Source organism: Hipposideros armiger, unplaced genomic scaffold (assembly GCF_001890085.2).
Source record: "Hipposideros armiger isolate ML-2016 unplaced genomic scaffold, ASM189008v1 scaffold_28, whole genome shotgun sequence".
Classification (NCBI taxonomy): domain Eukaryota; kingdom Metazoa; phylum Chordata; class Mammalia; order Chiroptera; family Hipposideridae; genus Hipposideros; species Hipposideros armiger.
The window spans coordinates 5,254,592-5,279,378 of record NW_017731378.1 but is presented as its reverse complement, the minus strand read 5'-3'; the positions used below and the strand labels follow the sequence as shown (position 1 = coordinate 5,279,378).

The 24,787-nt window shown below is 47.5% G+C and overlaps 1 protein-coding gene across 4 annotated transcripts in view; it reads left to right on the top strand.

Moving 5' to 3' along the window:
• SH3PXD2A (SH3 and PX domains 2A) overlaps positions 1-24,787 on the top strand; it is a 221,563-nt gene that overhangs the window by 71,156 nt on the left and 125,620 nt on the right. For 3 of the 4 annotated variants that reach the window (XM_019636363.1, XM_019636362.1, XM_019636361.1), the window contains exon 3: positions 8,116-8,191. In XM_019636363.1, the coding sequence (XP_019491908.1) occupies positions 8,116-8,191 (76 nt within the window). Of the gene's footprint in view, positions 1-4,114; positions 4,429-8,115; positions 8,192-24,787 lie in introns of those variants that run through there. The other variant, XM_019636365.1, reaches the window with a different exon arrangement.

The window sequence follows — 24,787 nt, the reverse complement described above, 5'->3', positions numbered from 1 at the left end:
ATCAATATGCAAAAATCAATTGTATTTATGTATACTAGCAGCAAACAGAAAATTAAATTTTAAAACACTATAATAATAGTATCAAAACACATAAAACACTTAGGAATGAATTTAATGAAAGATGTGTGAGACCTTTACATCGAAAACTATAATACATTGTTGAATGAATTGTAAGGAGATCTAAATAAATGAGAGATTTACCATATTCATGAGTCAGAAGTCTCCATATTGTTAAGATAGCTATTCTCCCTAAATTGATCTACAGAGTCAATGCAATCCCAATGTTTTAAAATCCCAGGAGGCTTTCATTTTGTAGAAATTAATCAATTTATTCTAAAATGTGTTTGAAAATGCAAATGATCTAGGATGATCAAAACAATTTTGAAAAAGAAGAAAAAGTTTGATTTTAAGACTTAACTAAAAACCTACAGTAATCAAGATAGGATAGTGTTGGTGTCAGGATATATATATCTATCTATCAGTGGAATAGCATAGAGTCCAGAAATAGCAGACCCACACATATATAGCTAATTGATTTTTGACAAAGGAGTTAATAAAATTCAATGGGACTAGAACAACAGATTGTTCTAGAATGATAGGATATCTATACCCCCAAAATATGTATTGAAGTTTGATAGTAGATTTCATTTGAACAGAGAATTCTGCTACACCCCTTCCCCAAAAAAGGATTTGCTAATAATTGTTTTAGAGGTGCTTGCTGTCCAGTCCCTCTCAAATGTGTTGTTTTTATATCTTCATGTGAAAGTTCAGAGTTGTGCCACCATTTTGAATATCATTAGACACCAAGGGTGTGATGATCGCTGTCCCAGCTGGCAGCCAGCACTGTGCTGGGTGCTTTGGGGTGGGGGAACAGAAACAAAACATGAAAGGCGAGCACTTCTGGAATGGCTGCCTGATGAGCTCTCTGAACTCTCACCCTGGTGCAACAACCATAAATGGTGAAAGTTATTTTTTTAAAATAAATTAAAGTCTCTGGAAATTGTCCTAAGGGCCTACAAACATATAACAAATGGAGAAATATTTATTTAAGAAAATCGACTAAATTTCAGTAAAAATGGCAAGAGTTTGTGGCATTTGAACCACAACCGTTCCCCTTTTTCCCCATCTAAGCTTGACAGAAGCTCTATTCCTGGCCTATGCAGCCCAGAACACAGGACTCCCTTTCCCCTCAGCTCCTAGTCGGGAGCTACTGTGGAATAATAATTATAGCAATATTGGGTTTGTAAGACATATTAATGTAATATGTATAAATAACAGTACAAAACAAGAAAAGAGAATATAGCTATATAGGAGTAATGTTTCTCTATCTCACTGGAATTAAGCTAGTATAAAGTAGACTCTGATAAGGTAAGATGTATACTGTAAGCCCTAGAGAACCATTAAGAAATAACTCATAAATATAGTGAAAAAAATTATTAAGGGAATTAAAATATTATAATAGAAAACAAGAGAGCTATAGTGGCTATACAAATATCAGACAAAATAGACTTTAAAACAAAAATGTTACTAAGTAAATGGAAAGACATCCCATGTTCATGGATTGGAGGATTTAATATTGTTAAGAAGGCAGTACTCCACAAATTCATCTACAAATTCTATGCATTCCTATCAAATCTCACCTGGCTACTTTGCAGAAATTGACAAGCTGATCCCGAAATTCATATGGAAATTCAAGAGATTCCAAACAGCCAAAAAAAATCCTGAAAAATAAAAACAAAGATGAGGGACTCAACACTTCCTGATTCCAGAACTTAATACATAAAAAGATTGATAAGATAAGTCACAGACTGGGAGAAAATATTTGCAAAAGACGTATCTGATAATGACTATCATCAAAACTATATCGAGAACTCTTAAAACTCAACAAGAAAATGAACAACCTGATTAATGAATAGGCAAAGATCTGAATAGGCATCTCTCTAAATAGATAGATGGCAAATAAACATACGAGTATGAAAAGATACTCAACATCATACGAGTATGTTATTAGAGAGTTGCAAATTAAAACAACAATGAGATACCACTACACACCTATATTAGAATGATGAAAATAAAAAACTGGCAACACTTAAGTGCTGGTGAGGATGTAGAGCAACAGTAACTCATTTATTGCTGGTTGGAATGCAAAATAGTACAGCCACTTTGGAAGACAGTTTGGCAGTTTTTTACAAAGCTAAACACACTCTTATTATACAATTCATTAATCAACCTCCTTGGTATTTACCCAAATGAGTTGAAATTTATGTCCAGACAAAAACCTGCACATGGATATTTTATAGCAGCATTATTTATAATTGCCAAAACTTGGAGGCAACCAAGATGTCCTTCAGTAGGTGATACATAAATTAACTGTCGTACATCCAGACAACGAATGAGTTATCCAGACAAAACATGAGTTATCAAGCCATGAAAAGACACAGAAGAACCTTACATGCATACTGTAAAAGAAGTAGAGCCAACCTGAAAAGGCTACATACTATAAGATTCCAACTATATGACGTTCTGTAGAAACCAAAACTATAGAGACAGTAAAAATATCAATGGTTTCCAGGGGCTAGAGGTAAGGGGATGGTGGGTAGATGGAGCACAGAGGATTTCTAGGGCAGTGAAACTTCTATATTATACTATAATATTGGATACATGTCATTATATACACTCATCAAAATCCATAGAATACACCAACACCAAGAATGAACTGTAAAGTAAACTATGGGCTTTGGGTGATAGTAATGTGTCTACATAGGTTCAGCAGTTGTGACAAACGTACCACTCTGGTCTTGGATTTTGATAGTGGGGGAGACTGCCAGTGTGTAGGGTCAGGGCATATATGAGAACTCCCTGTATTTTCTGCTCAGTTTTGCTGTGCACCTAAAACTGCTATAAAAACTAAAGTCTATTAAAAAAGAAAACAACTTAATACAAAGCTACAGTAATCAAGATGGTATGGTACAGATATAAGGGTAAACGTATAAATCAAAAGAGTAGAAGTGAGAGTCCAGGAATAAACCCATTCATTTATGGTCCACCAACTGATTCCCGAAAAGGATGCCAATGCCATTCAAGGGGAGAGATGCTTGCTCTTGGGCAATGAGGTGAACTTGTAAAAAAAAAGAAAAAATCATAAAAGACTATGCTGTACTGAAATAGGGAATTCCAATAAGGAGTGCTTTAGGAATTCAAAGAAAGGAGGTATGAACTTAGGCTTGAATGGACAAAGATGGCTTTCCAGAGTAGATGCCGCTTGATAAGGTCATCAAAGAAGGAAAGGAAAGGGGAAGCACTTTCCAGGCCACAGTGAATGAGAACTTTAAGAAAAGCCACACATATCACTATTGTCTGTCTCTCTGTCTCTGTGATTCTCTCTAGTGTCTAACACAGGCACTGACAAGCCCTCCGTTCGTAGAATGGACAAACCAATTCAGAGGTTTCTCTTGATCTCTCATGGTCCCCAGGGAGACTGGATGCCTTGCCTTATTGTAAGAGGAATTTCTGGGTCAGGGAACCATCGGACTCTTGTAGTAATAATGTTCCCTTTGTTCCTGAGCTGAAAAAAAAGTGGATTAAAGTTTGCGGATTAGAGCCCCAAAGCTAGAGTTGCTGGGACCTCCAGCCTCTTGGGAGGGTGAGGAGTTGGACTTGTGGGTTACAGATGTGCCCCAGCTGGACTCGGGGCCCACCCTTCTCTCTCCCCATGTTTATTGCTGCTCAGCTCTGCCCAGGAAGAGCTGCTGAATCAGCTTTCTCTGGCTGGGGCCAGCTCTTGGAGCCAAGCTGCCCTGTATCTCTCACACTATCCACCCCTTAGATAAACAGCCTGGCGTCCACCACACACTGAAAAGTTCTGATGTGGTTGCAAAGGGCTCCATTAGCCAAACGCCTCTCATTCTAAGAAGGACCCTGGCAAAGGGCCCTGTGTTTCTTCCAGCCTGAGTCAGGCCTTTGCTGGAGTGACAGGAGAATCCATTTCCTGCCTGGAAAGGTGGCCGCAGCAGAAGTGTCTGCTGGGCGGAGCCTTCCTTCCTCCTTGCCCACGCACCCAGCCTTCCTCCTCGCGGAAGGCCGGGGCAGGCCTCTTCGTGAGACAGCCCTCCTCAGCCTTTCGTGTGAGTGTTTTACCTGTGGAAGCCAGTCCTGCAGTTTGGGCAGGTGAATGAACCACTTTGCAGCCTGCCTAGCCGCCCCCGCAGGTGGGGGTGACATTTGGATTGTATATCAAACATGGCCCCAGATGTTCATTCCGCTGCCCACTGCTCTGCCATAGATGCTGAGCGGTGCCGCTCTGCGAGATCCCCACACTGAGTGAACTCAGCTGGGCTGCCCTGATTCGGCTTGCTCCAGAGTCTGAACAAGGGCATTTGCTTTCTTTGAAAGGTGGCCTGTGGGCAGAGAAAATGTCACCGGCAGCTGGTGAGTGGTGCTTCCTTTTCCAGTGGCTGTGGCTGGTGGGCCTGGGGGATGATGGGGACAGAAGGGGCAGACACCAAGGCTCTTCTGGCTCAGCACTGGTGGTGGGCTTAGGTGACACGTGTGGCTGGGCTCAGCACCTGAGGGATAGGGATGGAGGGGAGCAGGCCAGCTGGGCGCTCATGTCTCTGGGCAGGACCCATTGACCCAGTAATCTTAGTGGATGGCTTATCTTGGCCTCGTGAGGGTCCAGATTAAGGCAGAGGTGGGGGAAGATGCAAATCTGTTACAGAAGGAGGTGGGAGAGAGGCCTGCTGCAAGGCATCCTCCAAGAGGCATTTTGAGGGAAAGCTCAAATCTGTGGGGCGATCAGATGATTCCTGCCCTCCAGAAGGTACACAAACCCATTGAGGGAATTCAGGCTGCTGTTTGGCAGGGAAGGCACAGGGAGTGTGACTGTCACTCTGCCAAGATGGAGCTGGCTTCTCCTCCTACAGGAAGCCTTCCCTGACCTCCTACTTTGGCTCCCACAAAACCCTGTTCATACATCATCAGCAGTCCCCTTCACTCCAGAACTTGCTTACCTGTCTCTAGCACCAGAGTAAAGGTTCACAGACTCCTGGGTGGGGCTCAGGAAACTGCAGTTTTAACAAACACCCATCCCCAGGTGATTCAGGTATGGGCAGTCTTCAAGCTATATTTTGATAATTGTCTTGCTCTAGAGCAGCCTAGAAATATAATATGACCCACATATGTAATTTTTAATTTTCTAGTAGCCACTTAAAAATGTAACACAGGTGAAATCATTTCTAAAGTATTTTTATTTAACCTGATGTATCCAAAATATTATCATTTCAGCATGCAGTCAACACAAAAATTAATGAGATAGTTGTTCACATTCCTTTTTTTTTTGTACTAAGTCTTGAAACCTGGTGCATAGTTTACACTCATCACATCTGAATTTGAATTTGGGTGGGTCACATTTCAAGGGCTCACCAGCCACATGTGGCTCGTGACTGCCATAGAGGACAGCACAGCTCCAGAGCTTTACTGCTGAGTGTGGTCCATGGACCAGCAATTTCAGCACCACCTGGGAGTTTTGTAGAAATGCAAGATCTCGTGCCGCTGCCAGGACCGACTGAAGCGAACCTGACTTTTAACACGTCGGCAGGTGTGTGGCTGGGCCTGCCTTTCTCCTCAGAAACCTCCGTACTCTTCCTCAGAAATTCTGTGGAGCCGCTGTTCAGAGGTGCCAGGCCTTGCCTACCCATCGTAGATTATCCGTTTATTCTGTCTTCTTTCAAAACAGATTTAAGGCGCCTATAAATATGCATAGATTTCAACCAAGTGAAACAAAAGTAGAAAAACAATGAAAGAAGTGTGCATGGATGCATGGGCAAGGATGCTCACTGTAGTGTTATATAATAGTAGTAAAAAGTCAGAAGCAACCTAAACATCCAACAGTAGGGGAGTAGGTAAATAAACTATGGCCCATCGAAACATTGACCTCTGTGTCACAATCAAGGATGCTGGGGTGGAAGTGCTACTCACTGACATGGGAAAATTTTCATTATAGAGTGTAAAAGTATTGATGAGCTCATTTTATTGGCATTCGTGGAACAATGTCTGGAAAGAATATATATATATCCCAAAATGTTAATGTTGCTTTTTCAGGGGGAAAGATTATGAGTGATTCTTGCTCCCTTTTTGACCACCCACTTCTGCAATTTCTAGGTTTTTCTTCCCTCAGTGAACATGAATTCTTACGTAATACAGAAATAAAATTTACAAAATAGGATATGGGTTAGGGAAGGAGAAAATAGGAGCCCTACTCTGTGTAGAATTTATTTGAAAATGTCTCAATTAAAAAAAAATTCTAAGTACAAGTCTATCGCGTTATGACCCAGGGGCCCGTAGTTACACGTAGCAGGCAATTATTAAATGTTTGAGAGATGGACTTACAACATTATTTGAAAACTCATGAGCCAGCTTTTGTTAAATTTCAGTCTGCGTTCAGGGAAGTGAAAGTTAATAATGGTGCAGTCTCTGTTTTGTTTTGAATGGAATCTGACAATGACCCACCCTTCACGTGTGGGCTCTAAATAGCCTCTGTATGTTGGATAATGATTGTGCAAGAGAGAATCCTAAAGTCATGTGTTAGAGCTGGATGGGTGGGTGGGTAGACGGGAATATGCACACTTGCACGCACACACAAAATCTAGTGCAGGACCACTCTTCACCACCTCCAATGTTAGCACTGTGGTCCAAGCCACCATCAATAGGCTCCTCACTGGTCTGCCTGCTACCGCTCTGTGGCCCATTCACTACCCTGTAGCTAGAGCCATCCTCTCCATGATCTGGCCCGTCCAGCCTCTTGGATCTTGTTGTCCATGCCTGAGCCCCTGGCGCGCTCCACTCCAGCCTCTCTGGCCCTTGCAGGCTCTTGGCACTTCCTGTTTCCTCTATCTAGACACACTCTGCACTTCCTATTCTCCTTCCAGCATGGCTCGCTTCCTTACCTATTGCGGGTCTCTGCTGAATTGCCATCTGACTCGTAAGGCCTTACTCACCACTATGTAAAATAACAACCCTGTTCTGTTCCAACACCTTATCCTACTTCGATTGTCTACATAGCACTTATCCCCAACCCCAACGTAGTACATTTTCATTTGTGTACTGTTTGTCTCCCTCCACTAGACTAGAAACTCCCTGAGGGCAAGGGCTTTGTCTCTTTATTGCCATTTTTCTTAGTGCTCAGTGCTCGAAGTAGGTGCTCAATAAATATTTGAAGGAAGGAATGGACTTCAGATAGCATGTGACTGATCTTCCTCATTTCACCAATGAGGCGCCTGAGGGTGAACTGAGAGAGCTTCCGGGCCTTGCCCGGGGTCACACAGCTGGGTCTGCAGGACTACGTCTGCCCTCTCCACTCAGCTCCAGCTCCGCCTGTGCCTGTGGAAGGGAGATTAACCATATGCAGAGGGGCCGTGGCCTCAGCCATCCTGTCTCCTGTGTATTTTTCCAGTTTATACAGAATTTTAGCCCAGAATAGCAGAAGAGAAAAAAAAATAGTTGCTTCTCCTGAACCCTGGAAACTCTTCCAGTGGGTCTGTCCCTGGAAAAACAGCAGCGATCTCCAGGGTGGGAAGGTAGGAAATGGAGGAGGGGGTCTTCCAGCGTGGGGACAAGCGCCTGGATTTGGTTTTGCAATTAAAATAACATCAGGGTTTGTTTCTGCAGAGCAGTTCTGAAAGGTGGGTGGTCTGTCTGAAGCATCAGGTGGGACTTCCCAGCATCCTGGCCCAGGAGGGTTTGGAATGGCAGGTGGCTTAAGGGCTCAACCAGCAGATGACATGAAAGAATCTGGGCCCAGAGAAGCCTCCGGAAACCACTCCTGTCACCTGGCCTGAAAGCCTGTTGGTCCCTACCCTGACTTCCTTTGGGAAGTGGGGCATCCCCGGATACCTCCTCCTGTGCCCCCACTTCTCCTTGAGATGGCTCAGACACCCCCTTTGGCCTCTTCCCTCTCACGCCCCGTGTGGTTTGTTAATCATCTGTGAAATGAGGGATTTGAGGCGTCACTCATCCGTTTGAGAAGAGTGGGGCCCTGGAGCAGTGGAGCAGAGTGGGGAAGGGACGCCAAGGGCTGTTCCAATCTTCTGAATCATGTCCCTCTGTCTGGCTTCTCAGATGCAGCTTTTGGATAAGTTTCCCATCGAAGGTGGCCAGAAGGACCCCAAGCAGAGAATCATCCCCTTCCTCCCAGGTAAGCTTTGGATGGCCCTGCTGATGGGATGGGGGCAACCTGGGGAGGGGCATTCCTTAGGCCAAAGAAAGGCTGGCTGCTAAGCCAGAAACTCTGGGTAGGACAGGCCTAGGAATCTGCATATTAATTTCCCCAGGGGATTGGAAGTCCCTGATTTTGAAGGCCACTGTCCTCACAGGGGCCTGTCCCACCATTTCATGGCCATCTGCTGGCCCCCGGCCGTGTAACTTCTGAGGAGTTTCTCAAGCTCTTGGACTTTGGGTCCTTCTTACAAAAAGCAGACATCAAGTTCTCCTATGAGAGGATGACAAATTGCAGGCTGACCTCTTTTCACTGGCTCCTATTGTAACCACTGAGAACCTTAAATTGAGGACACTTCCTTGTGTGACCTCGTCGCCGGCCTCCCAGTACCAGTGTCCAGCCGAGGCTCTGAGAGTTTACTTACATAACACAGCCTGCGCGTTGGCAGAGCTAGAATTTGAACCCGGGCCTGTCTGGCTGTAAAGGCCATTAACTACTGCACCATTTTGAAGCATGTTTAATGCATTTGATTACGTTGTATGATTTAGAAGAAAACCTCTCAGGTATGTCACAACCCTCAGTTACTGCTAGGTCTGGAGTTGCGCGGGCCAGCCTCCAGGACGACAGCTATCAGTGGGACCTTTGCCAATCCTCTGAGTCTTATGCTAAAGTGGGAGATAATTAATTTAGCTACACGGAAGAGCTTCTAAATCCCGCAGTTTGGGCAAGACCAGAACCAGTCAGTGAGGGGGTAGGGAATCCCTCATCCCCGGGCCCCTTCCATGGTCGAGGAGTTAATGCTGGGCCCTATTGTGCCCTGCCTGGCTTTACCCTGAGTCTCGAGGGAATTCGGGATGTCCAACATCCAGGTTTGTAATGACCTTAGATGTTGTTCCAATCCAGTCCAGATGCTCTGTCCACCAGGGGCCTGGGAACCCAGCTGGGATGCTGTGGATACAAGTGTCCCAGAGCCGACATAAAGCCAGTGGGGTGCCCGGAGGCTGTGGTGGACCTGGCCTTGGGGCATGAAGGCTGCCTGCTTGCTCAGGAAGAACAGGCCAGCACTCCAGGGAAAAAGCACCTCATTGCCATTCAATCTGTGGGTGTTTAGGAGGCTCTCAGCTTGTGCCAGGCCCAGGATCAGTGCCCAGGGCTGGTGGCTGGGGGCTTGGGGCTGGGGTAACCAGGTGAGTCAGGGGAGATCTGGACTTGTTTCTGTCATCTAAGGAGTCCTCAAACTAGTGAGAGAGACAAGACCTATCAAAGAACCAGTTAAGGCAGGATGTGACTCTCTGCCACTGTGAAATTCCAGTTTTGATTGGAGGAGCTCATGGTGAGCCGAGGAAGGCAGCAAAGGCCTCCTGAAAGAGGGGGGCCTGGAGTTGACCTGCAGGGATGGGTGAGGTTGGAGGGTAGGGCGAAGCATAAAGCTACTGTGTCCAATGTCTCAGGAATCAGACTGCCTGGCTTTACCCCTGGAAACACTGACTCTGTTGGTGATCAAATGTATTAACTTCTTTATGCCTCAGTTTTCTCAGCTGGAAAATGGGGCCGATAATAGTATCTACTTCATGGGGCTGTCGTAAGGATCAAATGAACATTTCAGGTGCTTAGAACTGTGGCTGGCCTCTAGTAGGACCTAAATAAATGTTAGCCTTTATTATTGCCAACTCCTGACCTGTGCCCAGCATATTACACAGCATAGCCACATATGTAATCTCATTTGGTCTTCTCAGTAAGGTTTTAGATATATACCCATTTTATTGACTAGTAAATTGAGGCCAAGGGAGGCTAATAGATTTGCATAGGCGCCACACAGCCAGGAAGTGTATTCAACACCAGAACACTTATCTCTGACTGCTGGGCCTGGGCTGCCCTCCACACCAGCTACCCCAGAAGAGGATAACCTAACAGTTGCTGCAGGACAGAGGGCCTCTCTGAACTTCAGTTTCCTCTTTTAGGATTGTGGTGAGGATTAAAAGAATTCATGTAAAACACTTTGCACAGTGCCTGTTCCATAGCATGACATATGACAGCTGTCAAAGTCACCTGCCCCTATGCCACCCCCAACTCCTGAGAAAAGGTAAGCACAAGGTCCACTTCCAGCCCCCATGTAGATGTGACCTGTGCATAGTGGGTGATGCCGTCTAGAGGAATGAGGTTAGCTGGCCCCACACTCCTATCCCATCCCAAAGGAAGTTTTTCTGCTTTTCTCTCCAATGCTTCCCTTTTGCTCAGTCCCCTCCATGGTGTTGCTGGCCATTGGGAATCCCATCCTGAGGCTCCCAGGCCCTGTTCCTCCCTTTGCCCCCCACCCAGGAGTGAACAGCAAGTTTGCATACAGCCTTGAGAAACTGCCTTAACCCTTTCGTACTGTACTCACTCGCCAGCTTGTACAGGAGGGGAAAAGATTAAGGGAAAACAACCCAACGCACTCAGAACCAAACTAGGGAGAGCTGGGTAGGCATGAGGATTCCCAGCCCACCCCCACAACCCTGAATCAAAGGGGTCCTCCAGGAGGAGGGGGCATCAGAGAGGAGCAGTGACGAATGTTGCCTGCCTTAGGACAGGGCCCCTGAAAGCAGAGCCTGAGACAGGATTCGTATGCAGGTAACTGGAGGGCTGCCCTCAGCTGAACATCCTAAGGCAGTGACAGAAGAAGCAGGACAGGGCATGGGAGGACGCTGAGGACGGGTGGCACCACAGAGCTGTCCCATCTTAGGGGACAACTGTTATACGCCCCCATGTCAGTCATCTACTGTCTGTGGGCCTCCTCCCCCAAAGGGTGTGGAGTGTGGCAAGATGGCTCCCAAGGGCTGAGGGCGTGACTCTGGAGAAGGGGCAGCTGTGAGTCCTTAGCTGCCAGTACCCACAGCAGTGAGGGGCGGGGGGTGGGAGCATCAGCTGCTAAGGGGCTTGGGACAGGGCCCCTACAGATCTACCATATTACCCAACACCAGCTCCAGTCTGTTTCTACCTTCCTGCCTTTGGGGAGGGTGGCTGCGGTCACCTGTTGATACCCCCAGGTTCAGCCCCTGCAGCAGTGACTCAGCAGAATCTCTGAGAGTTCAAACACACCGAGCTAATCCAGCCGCCTTCACTCTTACCACCCCAGGGAGGGTTAGCAGCCAGCCTTGGGAACAGCTCTGCCAGCTCTTTGCCTTACCTGGAATTTCAAGAAAAAACCCAAGGGGAGGAAGCAGAGAGAACCTGTTCTTTATCTCCAGAGGAGTCTTAATTTTAGCTTTGGAGATGCTGGGATATGATGTGTATTTCTCCCGCCCGGGTCTGGGGTCTGCGGGATGTGTTTGGAGCGTTAGGCCCGCTGTGTTGCTTTGGCCCCGCTGGCCATAGGCTCATGGCTTGGGGGTGCATAGAAGTTTGACTGGCTGGTTGAAGTGACAAAGAAAGCAGAGAAATTGAGAGAAGAAAGGGAATCCAGGCTCACGTGGTTACATGCTTGCTCATCTGCCAGTCAAATCCTGGCAGAAAATTCCACACATGAGTCGTAAGTCTTAGGATCTAGGACACAGGCTATGTCTGGGTGGTGTATGGCCGGGGTTCAGGGTCAGTCTGTGGGTTTGAAGAGTGGTAAGCCCGGTGGCTCCTGTGGCCAAATGCAGAGGCTCCATCCCAGGAGAAGCTCACCCCAGACATGCCCGCTGGCTCGTCGGGGCGGTTAGAATGTTCTGCAGTACTGCTGGAGTGGGACTTAGGGAGTGGACGGCTCTGAGTGGGCCAAGAGGGTGATAGAGGGGGTGCCAGTACATATCAGTCAACTACTGTATAAAGCTTTATAGGGGCACTGCCCTTAATGAGGGCCTCCCAGTGTTGTCATCAGTGCCGGTACCTGCTTTCTGGGCCCTGGAGGTGAAGTACCACTGTGCCCAGGCCACCAGCGTTTGTGAGGGGTGAGGAAAAGTTAAGGGCCCCATGTGGGGCAGGCGGTTCTCCAGCAAGGCATGCTGGGAAAGAAAAACAACCCAAGTGGTTTCTTGGGCAGGACTTTCTATTCTGGGGCTAGAGACATAATGGGTGCTTTGCCAAGACTTGCTGATTGATCACAAATTGGCCATTCTCCCTTATATATAGATGCCTTTTATTGAGCTCCTACTATGTGCCTTGCTTTGTTTGGGGCACTCCAGAAACCTCTCTCCAGTTTTCACTGCAGGGTAGGTGGTGTTTTCCTGATTTTAGAGAAAAGTCCAATCATTTTCCATCACCACGGCCGAGCTGGGCTCCTTCCTACCGAGCCCTGGGCTTTTCTCTTGGGCAAGGAGAAACGGCCACAGCCAGCCTCAGCGAGACTGTCTCTGCCCCTCCTCTCTCGCCCCCGCATCTCCCAGGTTAGGGACCTGGGGGCTATTGCTGGTGGTCCCTCTGGCTGCCACTGCTATCTCGTGCTTCAGGAGTGCACCGTGTGGGGCAGCGAGGTGACCTGAGTCTCATGGGGACTTGGTGACCTGCAAGGGCTCTCTCATTCCATTGAGTGGCTGAGGTCATTGGCATTAAGTAATTGATTTTTCTGTGTGTGTGCAATTAAACCACTTAGTTAATTATTATTTTAATATGGTTACAAACAGGATAGCCCCAAGGCTCTCAAAGCAGTGTCTTCACTTAATTATAAATCTAACAAGATTTGGCTATTCGTTTTTCTAAGTCATAGCATTGTTTTAAACTTTTTGTTTTGAAATCATTATAGACTCACAGACGTTGCAGAAATCCTAGGCACTTTACATTCCTCCCCTCCAGTCCCACCACCGTACTGCAGGGCAGGTGACATCATTCCCAATTTAGGGAGAGACCAGATCACTTCCACCACCACATAGCCATTGAGTGGTGAACCCACTGCCCAGTTCACCCCACTGGCAGCATCTTATATAACTATAGTATATTATGAGACCCAGGAAATTGATACTGGCACGACTCAATTCACTACAGACCCTAGTAATTGATTTTTATTATAAGGAGGTGGAGGGTGCTATGAAGCAAGCATGCCAGCTGGTCTTTAGGAAGGAGGCAGTGGTTTGACAGTAGTCCCTGAGAAGCTCCGCTCCCAGGCCTGACCTCTTGGTATTCCCACCTCCAACAGAAAAGCAGGGGTGAACTTTGTTTTATATTAAGGCAAAAACTTGGTGCAAATTCAGCTCTTTGGGAAAAATCACATCATCTTTCAGGCATGCAGTAAATCCTTTTGCAAAGCAGAGCACTCTTTTTTTTAAAGGAATTCTTCTTTCCTTAGTTTACATATATTTTTATAATTTGAGGCTTCTTCTGAGTTTGCTGGAAAGAGGGCAGACCTGGAGCTTAGAGACTGGGTCTTGACTGCAGTAGGAGCAGAACTATTCCAATTCCACTCAAGAACTGTGAAAGAACTGAGATTTTACCCTATTTGCGAGCCAATTAACTTAGCTTTCCCTGGTTTCCTGAATGCTAGCAGAAAACAGGAGACCCCTGGGTCAGAGACAAAAGACTATTACAGCACAGCAAGCAGCATGAGGATCAGCATATCTGCATCAGTTCTCATTGCCTCCAAGTCCCAGGGGCCCAGATGAATGGCAGCACATGCAGTGGGTTACATTATAGAAGAACTGAGATCTTAGGGCGTTTACATCTCTTGTAGCAGAGCGTAAGCAAACCTACCCCTTTTACTCTGGAGACAGACACTGTCTCAGTCTCTCAAGGCTGTATGCAAAAACTTGCTGTTTACCCCAAACCAAGACACTGCTTCTGTCTTCTAAGGGTGTTTGTTATACAAACACCTTTGAAAATATAATCCAGAACAAAAGGCAGTTCGTGTCTTGTTGACAAGACCTACAGAAATGCAGGGAGCCAGGGAGAATTATCTCACAAGCGTAGCTTGTGCTTTCTGGGGGTCTCCTGCTTTTTGGGTAGAAATGAAGTTCTTCAGGCCACTGGGGTCAGCAGCCTCTCAGGGCAGCCTACTGTTTACGTAGAACTTTCTGCCTTGTTTTAAAAGACTATTGTGGAAAATCCATCTCCTGTTGCCCATCCTGGGATTGGAGTAGATTTCCTGTGTATCCTGAGTTTGCCAGCCCAAGGAGGCTCCCTGGGAGGAAATGGTCATTACAGAGTGAACTAGAGTGGTGTAGCTGCTGATGTAAAAAGCAAACCACTGCGACCAGGGACCCAGGGACTTCAGAAGCCGGGCAGCAGAGCAGAAAGAGGTAAACTCACTCTGCAAAGACTGTACGAGGTTTCTTTCCACTTACAAGCCATCTGTGTCTCTGTGCTGGCTGGTACAAGGCCTCTGAACTTCCAGAAAGCCCTTCGTCCTAATAGCTGAGTCAGTCCCACTCATAGGTATAGATATTCCTGGGTTCGTGAGTCATGAAGAAACTAGATAGCTTAGGAAGAAAAGGGAGCCTATAACTGTAATCAAAGTAGGTGCTACCAGCCTGCAGCCAACCTCGTGAACTTACGAGCTTAGCGACATGTATTTTTAGACAGCAGGCATGCTTGGTTTTTTTGTACCAGCTCACCAGTTTACATACCCGCCCCTTAATGAAGAGGCAGTTTGGAGCCACAGGGCAGGAGGGTGCTGGGTGAATTGCAGGCACAATCTCTGGGGCCTTCCTTTCCCTGCCCCCCAGAGCCCTGTGCAGCAAATCCGGTGTTTGTTCCAATGCAGAAGGAAACAGGGGGGAGGGATGTCTTTAGCGAGAGCTGGCCTGTGCCATGGGGAAGAGCTGGCCTTCCTGGGCTGTAGGCATTTCTGCAAGTCTCCACTAGGCACCCCCTGAGAAAGCCCTCCCTGAAGGGTCTTGGAAGCGCTGAGGGAGGCAGCGACTCACAGGCGCTGGCAGGTACTGCAGTCCCCAAGGGAGAGGGCCTGAGCCCCACTGATGACCTGGGGTGGCAGGAAAAGACAAACCTTCTACATGATGGAGAAGGAAAAATAGGGTCTGCTGGTAATGCCAGGGTTTTAAAAAGATCAACAAGATTATAGACCTGAGAGGCACGGGGTGCTGTTTTAAAAGTGGCTTTCCTCTAACCTCCTCTGAAATGCTGGGTCTTCTCTTGCTGTAATTACTGCCCCCACCTCCGCCCCCAAATCATCCTCTCTGTAATCTGGGGCGGGCCGTTCTCAGGGCCTGCTGTTGACAGGCTGCTCTGAACGCTTCATGGAACAGCTGTGAGTCCACTCCTGCCGCAGGTATTAATTGAGCACTTGATTGGTGCCTGGCCCAGCTGTAGGCTCTGATGATGTAGCTGAGAACAAGGTAGACCGAGTCACTGTTCTCAGGGAGTTCACCTTCCAATGGGGGAGTCAGAAAGCAAATAACAATCCGATAGTGATAAGTTCCAGAACAAAAATAAACCAGGGCAAGTAGCAGGTAACTTGGCTCGGGGGCATGTGAGATTGGATGGTCAAAAAAGGCCTCTTTGCAGAGGTGACACCTGACGGAAGCCCGGCATGGGCAGATCAGGGCTCAGAGTGTCAGGCTGAGGAGACAGCAAAAGTAGTGACCTGAGTGTGACCAAGAGTGTGCATCTGAAGAACAGCAAGAAGCATATGAAGCCTGGGGTTGGGCAGGGGTTTGGGGGGCTGAGTCCCCCCATCCACGGAGGGCTAGGTAAACAGGAGCTATGGAACTAAGAAACTCCAAGTGTGTTTCCTGTGGCCAAGCTGCCCAGGAGCGAGGGTGGCTCCACACGTGTGCATAAGCTGTGCAACTCCAGCCCCGTCACACGGCCTCCAGGGTCAATTTCTTCATCTGTCAAATGGGCTAATCATGGTTTAGGGTGACGTTTCAAGCAGTTAATGCACAGATGACACAGTGAGAGGCACTGGTGCTGCAAGCCCGCCTATTCATCACAGTGGCTTTGCTGCGGGACGCAGATGTGGGGTTTCCTTCCTCTGCCCTCGGCCCGCCCGCCCTCTCTGTGCCAATTCAGCTTTTCCCACTGCATTTCAGCTCCAGTTGCACTTCTTGCTTCTCCTTCCTTGCCTGTGGTAACTTGCAAAGCAGCAAAGAGCTTGTTTCTCGAGAGTTGATGACCCAGATAGCTGATCTAGAATGAAAGGTGGGGCGGGAGCTGGGCAGCCCTGGCCCCGTCACCATAAGAACATAGCAGAACCACTAGCTCTGCAGCTCTCTGCTCCAGAGCTGCCAAGTCTCACCTTAATAATGCGCTTAACAGGAGGCAGACACTCAAGGGCCCTCTTCACTTTTGAAAGTAAATGTGGATTGTGTCCCCTGGCCCTTCCCCTGTGCCATCCCCGCATTTCAAGAATAGGGAAAGAGTCAGCTCACTTTGGTACAACTTGCTCTCTGTCTTCCTTGTCCAGAGGTAGTTCTGGAAGAGAATCAACCTCCTAAACACCCACCCTGAACCCTCAGCCCTGAGTGGAGTGTTTCCTGGGGTATCGCCCCTAAGAAGCCTCTGACCTAAGCAGAAATGTGTCTCTTTTCATAGCCTCAGTCAGCCCGTTTAAATCTAACGTGCAGAAAAAGGTGCCCTCGTGTTGGGGGGCTGTAGTGTACTGGATTCTATAACTCTTGCTAATCGGTGTGGCACAAAATTGCGTAAGTTAAATTAGAGCAACCAGGGATCACTTTGTATGTTGGCAAATTCCATTGATTTCGGGTCTCTGTGACCGTAATCACCTCTCCTCCAAACCCCACCCCTGGAAATAAATAGTTTCTTTACCTGATGCCCAAACGTCCTTTTACAAGAGTCGAATCCTTTCACTCCATGCTTAGAGAGGACATTGTACTGTGTCCTAGGAGTGGTGCTGTCAGTAAATTCACGCCCAAGTGTAGATGACTGACAGGTCAGTTACCTGAGCCCAGGTGTGACAGAGGTGAGAACAAAATGGCAACTTGGTTGGGGGGGTAGGAAAGGAAGAAGGAGCTGGGCCTCTGGGGGTATCATGAGAAGCCTGGTTGGTGAGGTTGTGTGAGCTTTCAGCGTGGCTGCCACACAGGGCCAGGCTGTGCAGTTGTCATGGGCCACTCTGAGGGGTGAGGGTTTGTCCTGTGTGCAGTGAAGTCTCTGAAAGGTTTTAGGCTGAGGGGCCACATGATCAGATTTCTGTTTTGAAAGGACCCCTCATCCCATGTGTGTCAGATAACCTGGAAGGGTAAGGTCAGGGGCATGGAGCTAGAAGACTAGCTAGAGGTGGGTAGGTGAGGCACGGCAAGAGATGAGGGTGGCTTGTCGGGGCTGGGCAATGACATGGAGAGAAGCCGGTCTGAGATGTATTTTAGAGGAACAGCCAAGAGTCCTTGCTGATGGACTGGAGCCAGGGGTGAGAGGACAAGAAGAAGGATGCCCAGGTTCCGTTGGTGGCAGCCCCGGCCAAGGTGGCAGACCCAGTGTTTGCCAGCACCCTTCCCCCAACCCCTACCTTGTACTTCACCCTTGGGGCTGAAAGGAAATAACTTTCTCCCTCCTGCCTGAGATAGCTGAAGCCTTTGGCGCATATGAAAGATGCCTTGTGGTGGGGCGTTCCTGCCATCAGCTCCCTCTCCAGGAGCTTCCAGGCACTGGACATTCTGGTTTCTGGGTCCAGGTTTCTGTGGGGGGTAGAAGGGGTGGCACTGGGTGGTTGTGGAGGAGGGAGAACAATCAGGTCCATTGAGAGGGAGCTCAGGGCCCCCCCTTCCCAGCAGGTGAGGGGCACTGGTAGTAAGTCTCCACAATGTCCCTGGCCTGACCCCTCCATTGCTCATCAAGCTCACCCCAACTGGACCCAGGCCCAAGGATAGAGCCTCAAGCCAGAGCTCTTCCCTGGCAGGCATGGAACTGACCCTTGGAAACGCCCCAGGCCCATGTGAACTGATGCACCATTCATCCAGAGGCTGCCTGGCTTCGAGTAGTACCGTCGCTCTGGGCCCTGAAAACACCTCTCCCCCTTCGCTTCCACAGTTCCAAGGACTGATGTCCACTGAGGAGGCCCCAGATGCCAGGCTGCCCGGCCTCCAGACCACAGTGGGCCTGAGGGACTGGCACAGCCTGAAAATGGAGTCTGTTCACCTGAATGCCCATTCAGAAGGCAGGGGAAGAAGTGAGTGGGGCTGGTGGGGGTTGGCTGGCAGCACAAGCCCCTCTCTAGGTGTGAGAGAAAAGGGCTACATTTCTGGCTCCCCCCAGGACAGCACAAGGGGCCAGCTGGATTTCACCTTAGTGAGAACAAATTGGGACAGATCTCAAGGAGAATTTCCAAAGTTGCCAAGGGAAGCTGTGTGACTCCTCAGCTCTGCCAGCCCCAGAACAGCGTGGTTCTGACAGATCTGAACCTGGCTTTGGGCTCAAACAGATCTGGGTTTACACCGGGCCTCTCTGCTTGGTGCTAGTTGTCTGACTTGAAACTCCATGCCTTTTCTGTGGTGGAGGCAAGTAAGCATTGAATTTCAGCACCAGAGGCCTTAAACCAGACAACCCTAAGTCAGATCCTGACTCAGCCTCTCAATAGCTGTGACCTTGGCAGCCTTATTCAGCATCTCTGCACATCCGTCATAGTTCTCATCTGTGAAATACTCCCAGAGCTGTCGAGAGCACCAAATGAAATTTTATCTTATGAAGCACACAATAAACACTCCATCCATGCTTGTGATTTGGTGATTGTTAGTGTCGAATGAACTCAAAAAGAGTCTGGAGGCTTTGGCTAGAAATAAATGATAACGATTTATTCAAGGGTCTTAGAGTTTGCGAACTAGGAACACACTTAGGCAAACACCTGTAAGTGTTCTGAAAAAGAAAGAAAAGTAAGCGTTCTTATAGTAAAAAGTGCATTTTTGAGAATAATCAACCCTGCATTCTTAGCCCTAGAACTGGTCCAGGACGGTTATCAGTCAGATGTCAGGGGTCTGGATGATGGAAGGCAGGTGGTCTGGATATGTGTGTCCTTTGGGAGGTAATAGACGGTTATCTGGAGGTCTGGTGTATGTCCAGATGTATATCCAGGCATTGACACAGGGCTGGAAAGTTAAAAAAGTTTAAGTTCCCAAGCTCGTTAGAATAAGAATGGAGTCTTTCCTCTCATGCCTCAACATTCATAACGTTAATAATTTTAGCAGCTTGGTTAAAGTGACACCATTTTACATATTCACTATCTTTACTCTTTCCCTATTCATATGAGGCTTGGCACAAAATGATAAGCTGTCTCTCTGGGATCCTTTCTAAGAGTGAGGTCTCATTTCAAGATGTGCTGCTCAAAATGTAGTCTGCAGATCAGTGGCATGAGCATCATCTGAGAGAGCGTGTCAGAAATGCAGCGTCTTGGCCCCGCCCCAGACCCACTAAGTCACAGTGTGCAGCTTAATGATATGCACAAGTGACTTGTATGCACAGGAGAGTTTGAAAAGTACTGTTTTAAGGTTCAGAGAAGCCCTTTCATGAGCTGTCTTACTCTGACACTTCCTGGGTATTTGGTTATGTTCAGTCCATCCACATAATATAAACCACAAAATCTGCATTGGAACATCAATTTCTGACCTCAGCAGAGGTGCATGGGGAGACAAGGCTTCATGCAAGTAGCTTGGTGAGGGGTGGTCTGTTGACCTCTCATTCCTACACATCCCTGAGCTGCCTGCCTGTTTCTGGCACCCTTTGGGACAGCAGAGCACAGTCCTCTGTCCTCCATGACCAGCCTAACCAGGAGGCTCCTCAGGTCCCAGCCACACTCCCTCATCAGATGTAAGTCAGAAATTTTTGCTCCTCTCCCTCCAAGACAAGGTGAAGTTTGGGGCCGAGAATATTGCTAAGGTTTTTAATTTCAGAAGCCTATCTGACTGGAGATGGGAGAGACTAGCTATGAATCCTCTGTGCTGTTGAAGATAACATGGCACGAGTCCACTTATGTTGTATTGTTTGGAGGGGAAAAAAGGCTTGGGTCTCTGGCAAAAAGATTAAAACAAAGAAGTAAGATTTTATTTTTTATTTTTTTAAAGATTTTTATTGGGGAATTGGGGGATGGGAACAGCGCTGGGCAATTGGGGGAAGGGGAACAAACAAGTTGCTGTCCTTTTGTTCTCCAGTCTAGTTGTGGAGGACGTTGCTTCACTGGCCCAAGTTGGCACCATCATTGCACTCTTCCCGGGCGAGGCAGATCAGTCACCGGCTTCTGGACAGCCGCTCACGCTGGCTGCTGGCTACACACGGTAGCCCATGGTAGCCCACTGCAGCAGGGGCTGCAGCCTACGCTGTCTCCGGTGACTCACGGCAGCCCAGCTCCAGATTGAGCTGTTGTTCAGCATCTTAGCTGTAGAGGGCAGTGTCACTGGCCCTCATATGTGGGATCCGAACCGGGGCCCTCTGGCATCCCAAGCCAGCTCTTAACCAACATGCCACTCGGTTTTAAAGGAGCATCTTTTGCTCTTCTGTATGAAACAATTACTGTAGACCTAGGCTTTGAAGTAAGGGAGCCAGAGGAGGAGAGCTGAGACCGACAGGTGACTGAACATTTGGTGCCTTCTTTCATGGGCAAAGTTTTCTATCATTTTGGCATCTTGTTTCTGGTCTGAAAGATGAATTTACAACTTTAATAGTGATAATTGCTGCAAATGACTTAAGTAAGACCTGTATGGTTGGCAGAGCTGTTCTCTCAGCAGAAAGACTTGCTCCTGAAAGACAGCGAGTGGAACAGCTGCCCAGAGGTGAGCAGAGTGACCCAGAGATAACTTTTTGTTGAATTGGTGATAGGGGAAAAGTTGCAATCAGTTTTCTGAGGAACTTTGTGTGAGACTTGAAACTTAAACATTGTAAATGAGAGGAGATTTATGCCTAGATATTATAGCTACTGTTTATTAAGCATATACTTTTGCCAGGGACTGTGCAAAGGGTTTCATGTGCTTACATTATCTCATTTAATGACAGGAATCCCACTTCATAGATGAAGACTCACAGACTAGAATGGGTACATGACTTGCTCAGCTCGTAAGAGACAGAACTGGTATTCAAACCCAGGTCCTGTCACTTCTAAGCCCAAGTTCTTGACCACTATTTTCTATGTCCTGTAAGTGCTTGCTGCAGAGTGAGACTGACCGAAGATATACTGCCTGGAGATTAACAGTTGAGGTTTGGTATAAAATGCCACCTGCAACAGGGTGTTTGCATTTCTTTAAACTTCAAGTTTTCCATCATGGTTTCTTTTATTATGTCAATTAAAGATTGATCAATGTTGTCCTTTTTAAAAAGTGTCAGATTCCTACAGTAAAGGTCTTGTCTAGATTACATACATCATTTTCTGGTACCTTTCACTTAAACCCACCCAATTTTAACCAGCCACCTAGTGGCCAATGCTGGAATTGCAGGCATAGTGCCCAGAAGGAAATAATAGACATCTGAAAGGCTGGTTTTGTAAATACAAACCTGTAAAGTAACCATGTACTGACAGTCGTCACAGATAGTGTTTACTAAACCACAATTCAACAAGGGACTAAAAATGAAGAAGGAAGGAGTCCCACTTTACCTTTATTTTTCTATGTGATCCTAAAGCCAGGAAGTTTTCATTTGGGACACCAAACAGAAAACCTTAGAAAACAGCATATGTTTTTACTTGTTCATTCCTAAAACTTGGTGAGAGGAGAATTCTGAGCCTCCTTTGCTATCCCCAGTTTCTTTTGCTATGTCTGACAGCTCTTCCTCCAATATTGGGATGGTCCCCTGTGCATTGTAATAGATTTCTATTTGTTCATTCCGATTCCCCCTTAAGGACAGGTCATAGCCCCTCTTTGAGCCTGAGTTTCCCCAACTATGAAATAATAAGGATTGGGCTTGATATTGCCTAGGTTTTCTCATGGTCCCAACATTTGTGACCTAGTAGCTATTAAGACCAAAGGAATAAATGTCTAATGATGAAATGTCATGCAAAAGGGGAAACATTTTAGGGGAATAGAGGTCTTCTAGGCCCACCTCCAATCCCACCACATTGGCAGAATGTGGCTGCCTCTGTATAAGGCCAGCTTTGTGCCCTTCCCCGCCCCGCCCCCCACTTCCTTTGGAAAGCGTAGAAAGCCCCCTTGTCTTGAATGCTTCCCTGCAAAGAGCTCCTGCTGAAAGACTGCACACACAGCCAAGACTTTGACCTTCACCTTTGCCCCCTGACTTACTTGGTGAAAAAGAGTTCTTATCCTCCCCTCTCTAGGTTTTTTTGGGGGGAAATCTAGCTCGGGTTAGCAAGAATTCATTGAAAATATAAATAGAAATGTGGTCTATAAATAACACTGCCCCAAAATATCTGGAGGCATGAACACCGGCAGGGCAGCAGACGGTCACAAATCATGACGGCCAGGACAGCGAGTGAGCCTTGTGTAGTTGCTTTGGTGTCTCTCGGGACACTTCAGACTTGCCAGGAGGGCCTGCAGAAACCCTGTCTCTTTCTGGGCTCTAGCAGCCCCCTCCTTGTTTGCTGCCCTGGCGCCTCTCATCTGCTAAACCTTTGTGAACAGACAGATGCATGTGGTAGAACAAAGTAACGCTGCCTGGCATCAGACCTGGCTTTTAGTCCCAGCACTGTGTGACTTGGGAAATTCAGAAGATAGCTCTGAGCCTCCGTTTCTTCTCCTGTGATCGTGGGGATTTGAACAATTGGAGTTTTTGAAGAGCAGGAACCACGCCTTATTTTATCTTGGTTAACAGGGCCAGGTCGCCTGGGCTCTAATCCCCGTAGGGCCCCCTACTCGCATTTGGCCTTGGGAAAGTCACTGAACCTCCCTGTGCTTTAATTTCCTCATTCAGTGGGAAGAATGGTGGTACCTACTTTGTTCAGGGCTGTTGTGAGGATTAAGTAAGTTAATATTTACCAAGTGTGTAAGCCAGTGCCTGGCACATAAGCAAACACATATAAACATTTATTAAATAAAGAAATCCGTATATACCCCTCCGCCTAGATTGTTACCTGGCACATAGTTGCTGCTCAACAGATGTGTTAAGTGAATGACTGAATGGGTACCAGACCTGCCTACCTTGCCGTCGGCAGAGGTAATTCAGTAAGATTGTACGCGAGTTCTTCCTAAGCCCACATATGCTATACAAATGAAGGTGGAATTATTATTCTCACCTACCTGGAGGAGAGTTTGGTGGGGTAAGTTAAGGTACATGCCCTCACTGTCCTCAGTCATCGTCCCTGCCTTGGACACACTGCATTTTGTTGGCCTGAGAGAAATGCCTGGAGTTGAGCCATCTGGGTGGGCACAAGTGCCTATTCCAATGCAGTGTTCTGCAGCAGTGCCAGGCTCTCTGCATAGCCTAGGACCCCCTACCCTTTTTAGCATTAGGCCCATCTTTTGGCTAGTGCTGACATAGTTCTCAAGTGGAGCAAGCTCTTAAGCCAGCGGTTCTCAACCTTCCTAATGCCACGACCCCTTAATACAGTTCCTCATGTTGTGGTGACCCCCAACCATAAAATTATTCTCGTGGCTACTCTATAACTGTAATTTTGTTACTGTTATGAATCGTAATGTAAATATCTTTTTGTTTTCCGATGGTCTTAGGTGACCCCTGTGAAAGGGTCGTTCGACCCCCAAAGGGGTTGCGACCCACAGGCTGAGAACCGCTGTCTTAAGCAGATAAACAACGAACTATGTAGCATTTTCCTACATGCTAATTTTAAACATAAACAAAAGGGAAAAAAGAAAACTCACGCCTCTCAAGAAAGCAACCTGAAATGGGCAAAGGAGGTAATCAGTGGAGCACTGAACCAGGAGTCCGGTGCCGATTCTAGGCCAAGGCCTGCCTCAGCTTAGATGTGTGATGAGGAGCCAGCCATCTGCGCTCTGAGCCTCTTCAGATCCGTCAGGTGAGTTAGATTAGCTCAGGAGCTCTCAGCCCCAAAGTTACATGAGAGTCACTCAGGGGGCATTATTACAAATACAGTTTCCCCTGACCCCACCCCCTTCCATCTAATTCAGGGGACCTAGGTATATCTTAGGAATCTGCATCTGTAACCAACACCCCAAAATACCTCTGAGTCAGGTAACCCAGGGACTCTCACTCTCCTGAGCAGTGCTGGGCCCTGATAAATTACCTATTGCTGCATAACAAATTACCCTCGCGTCCCCCCCCCCACACACACACACACCATTTAGCAGCTTAAAACAACCGTAAACATTTATTATCTCACACAGTTTCTGTGCGCTGGGAATTCAGGAACAGCCTAACTGCACGGTTTTGATTCAGGAGGTTGTAGTCAAGAACCTCCTAAAGGCTGGTCTGCCCCCAACCCCCCTCCCCACCCCCGCCCCATCTCCTGACCCTTGAGGAAGAAGGGCTTCAGAAGGGTCTCAAGGTGCTATGTCCCCTCAGGTTAAAATTGTGGTCCTCGGCCTTGTCGGCTCAGGAACTCAGGTATATATTTCAGAAGTACACAACTTGAAGGCTCTGCTTTGCTCTGTGTGGCCCATGTTACTGATGGCCCATTACCCACTCAGTCTCTTCTAGTGCCACTCATAACCTCACCCTACCTCTCAACACCACACACACACACACACACACACACACGCACGCTCCTGCTCATTCACACTCACACACTCACTCTCCAGCCACACTGACCATATGTCACCTTATCAGATGTGTCTCATCTCTTTATCTCTCGACATTTGCTCA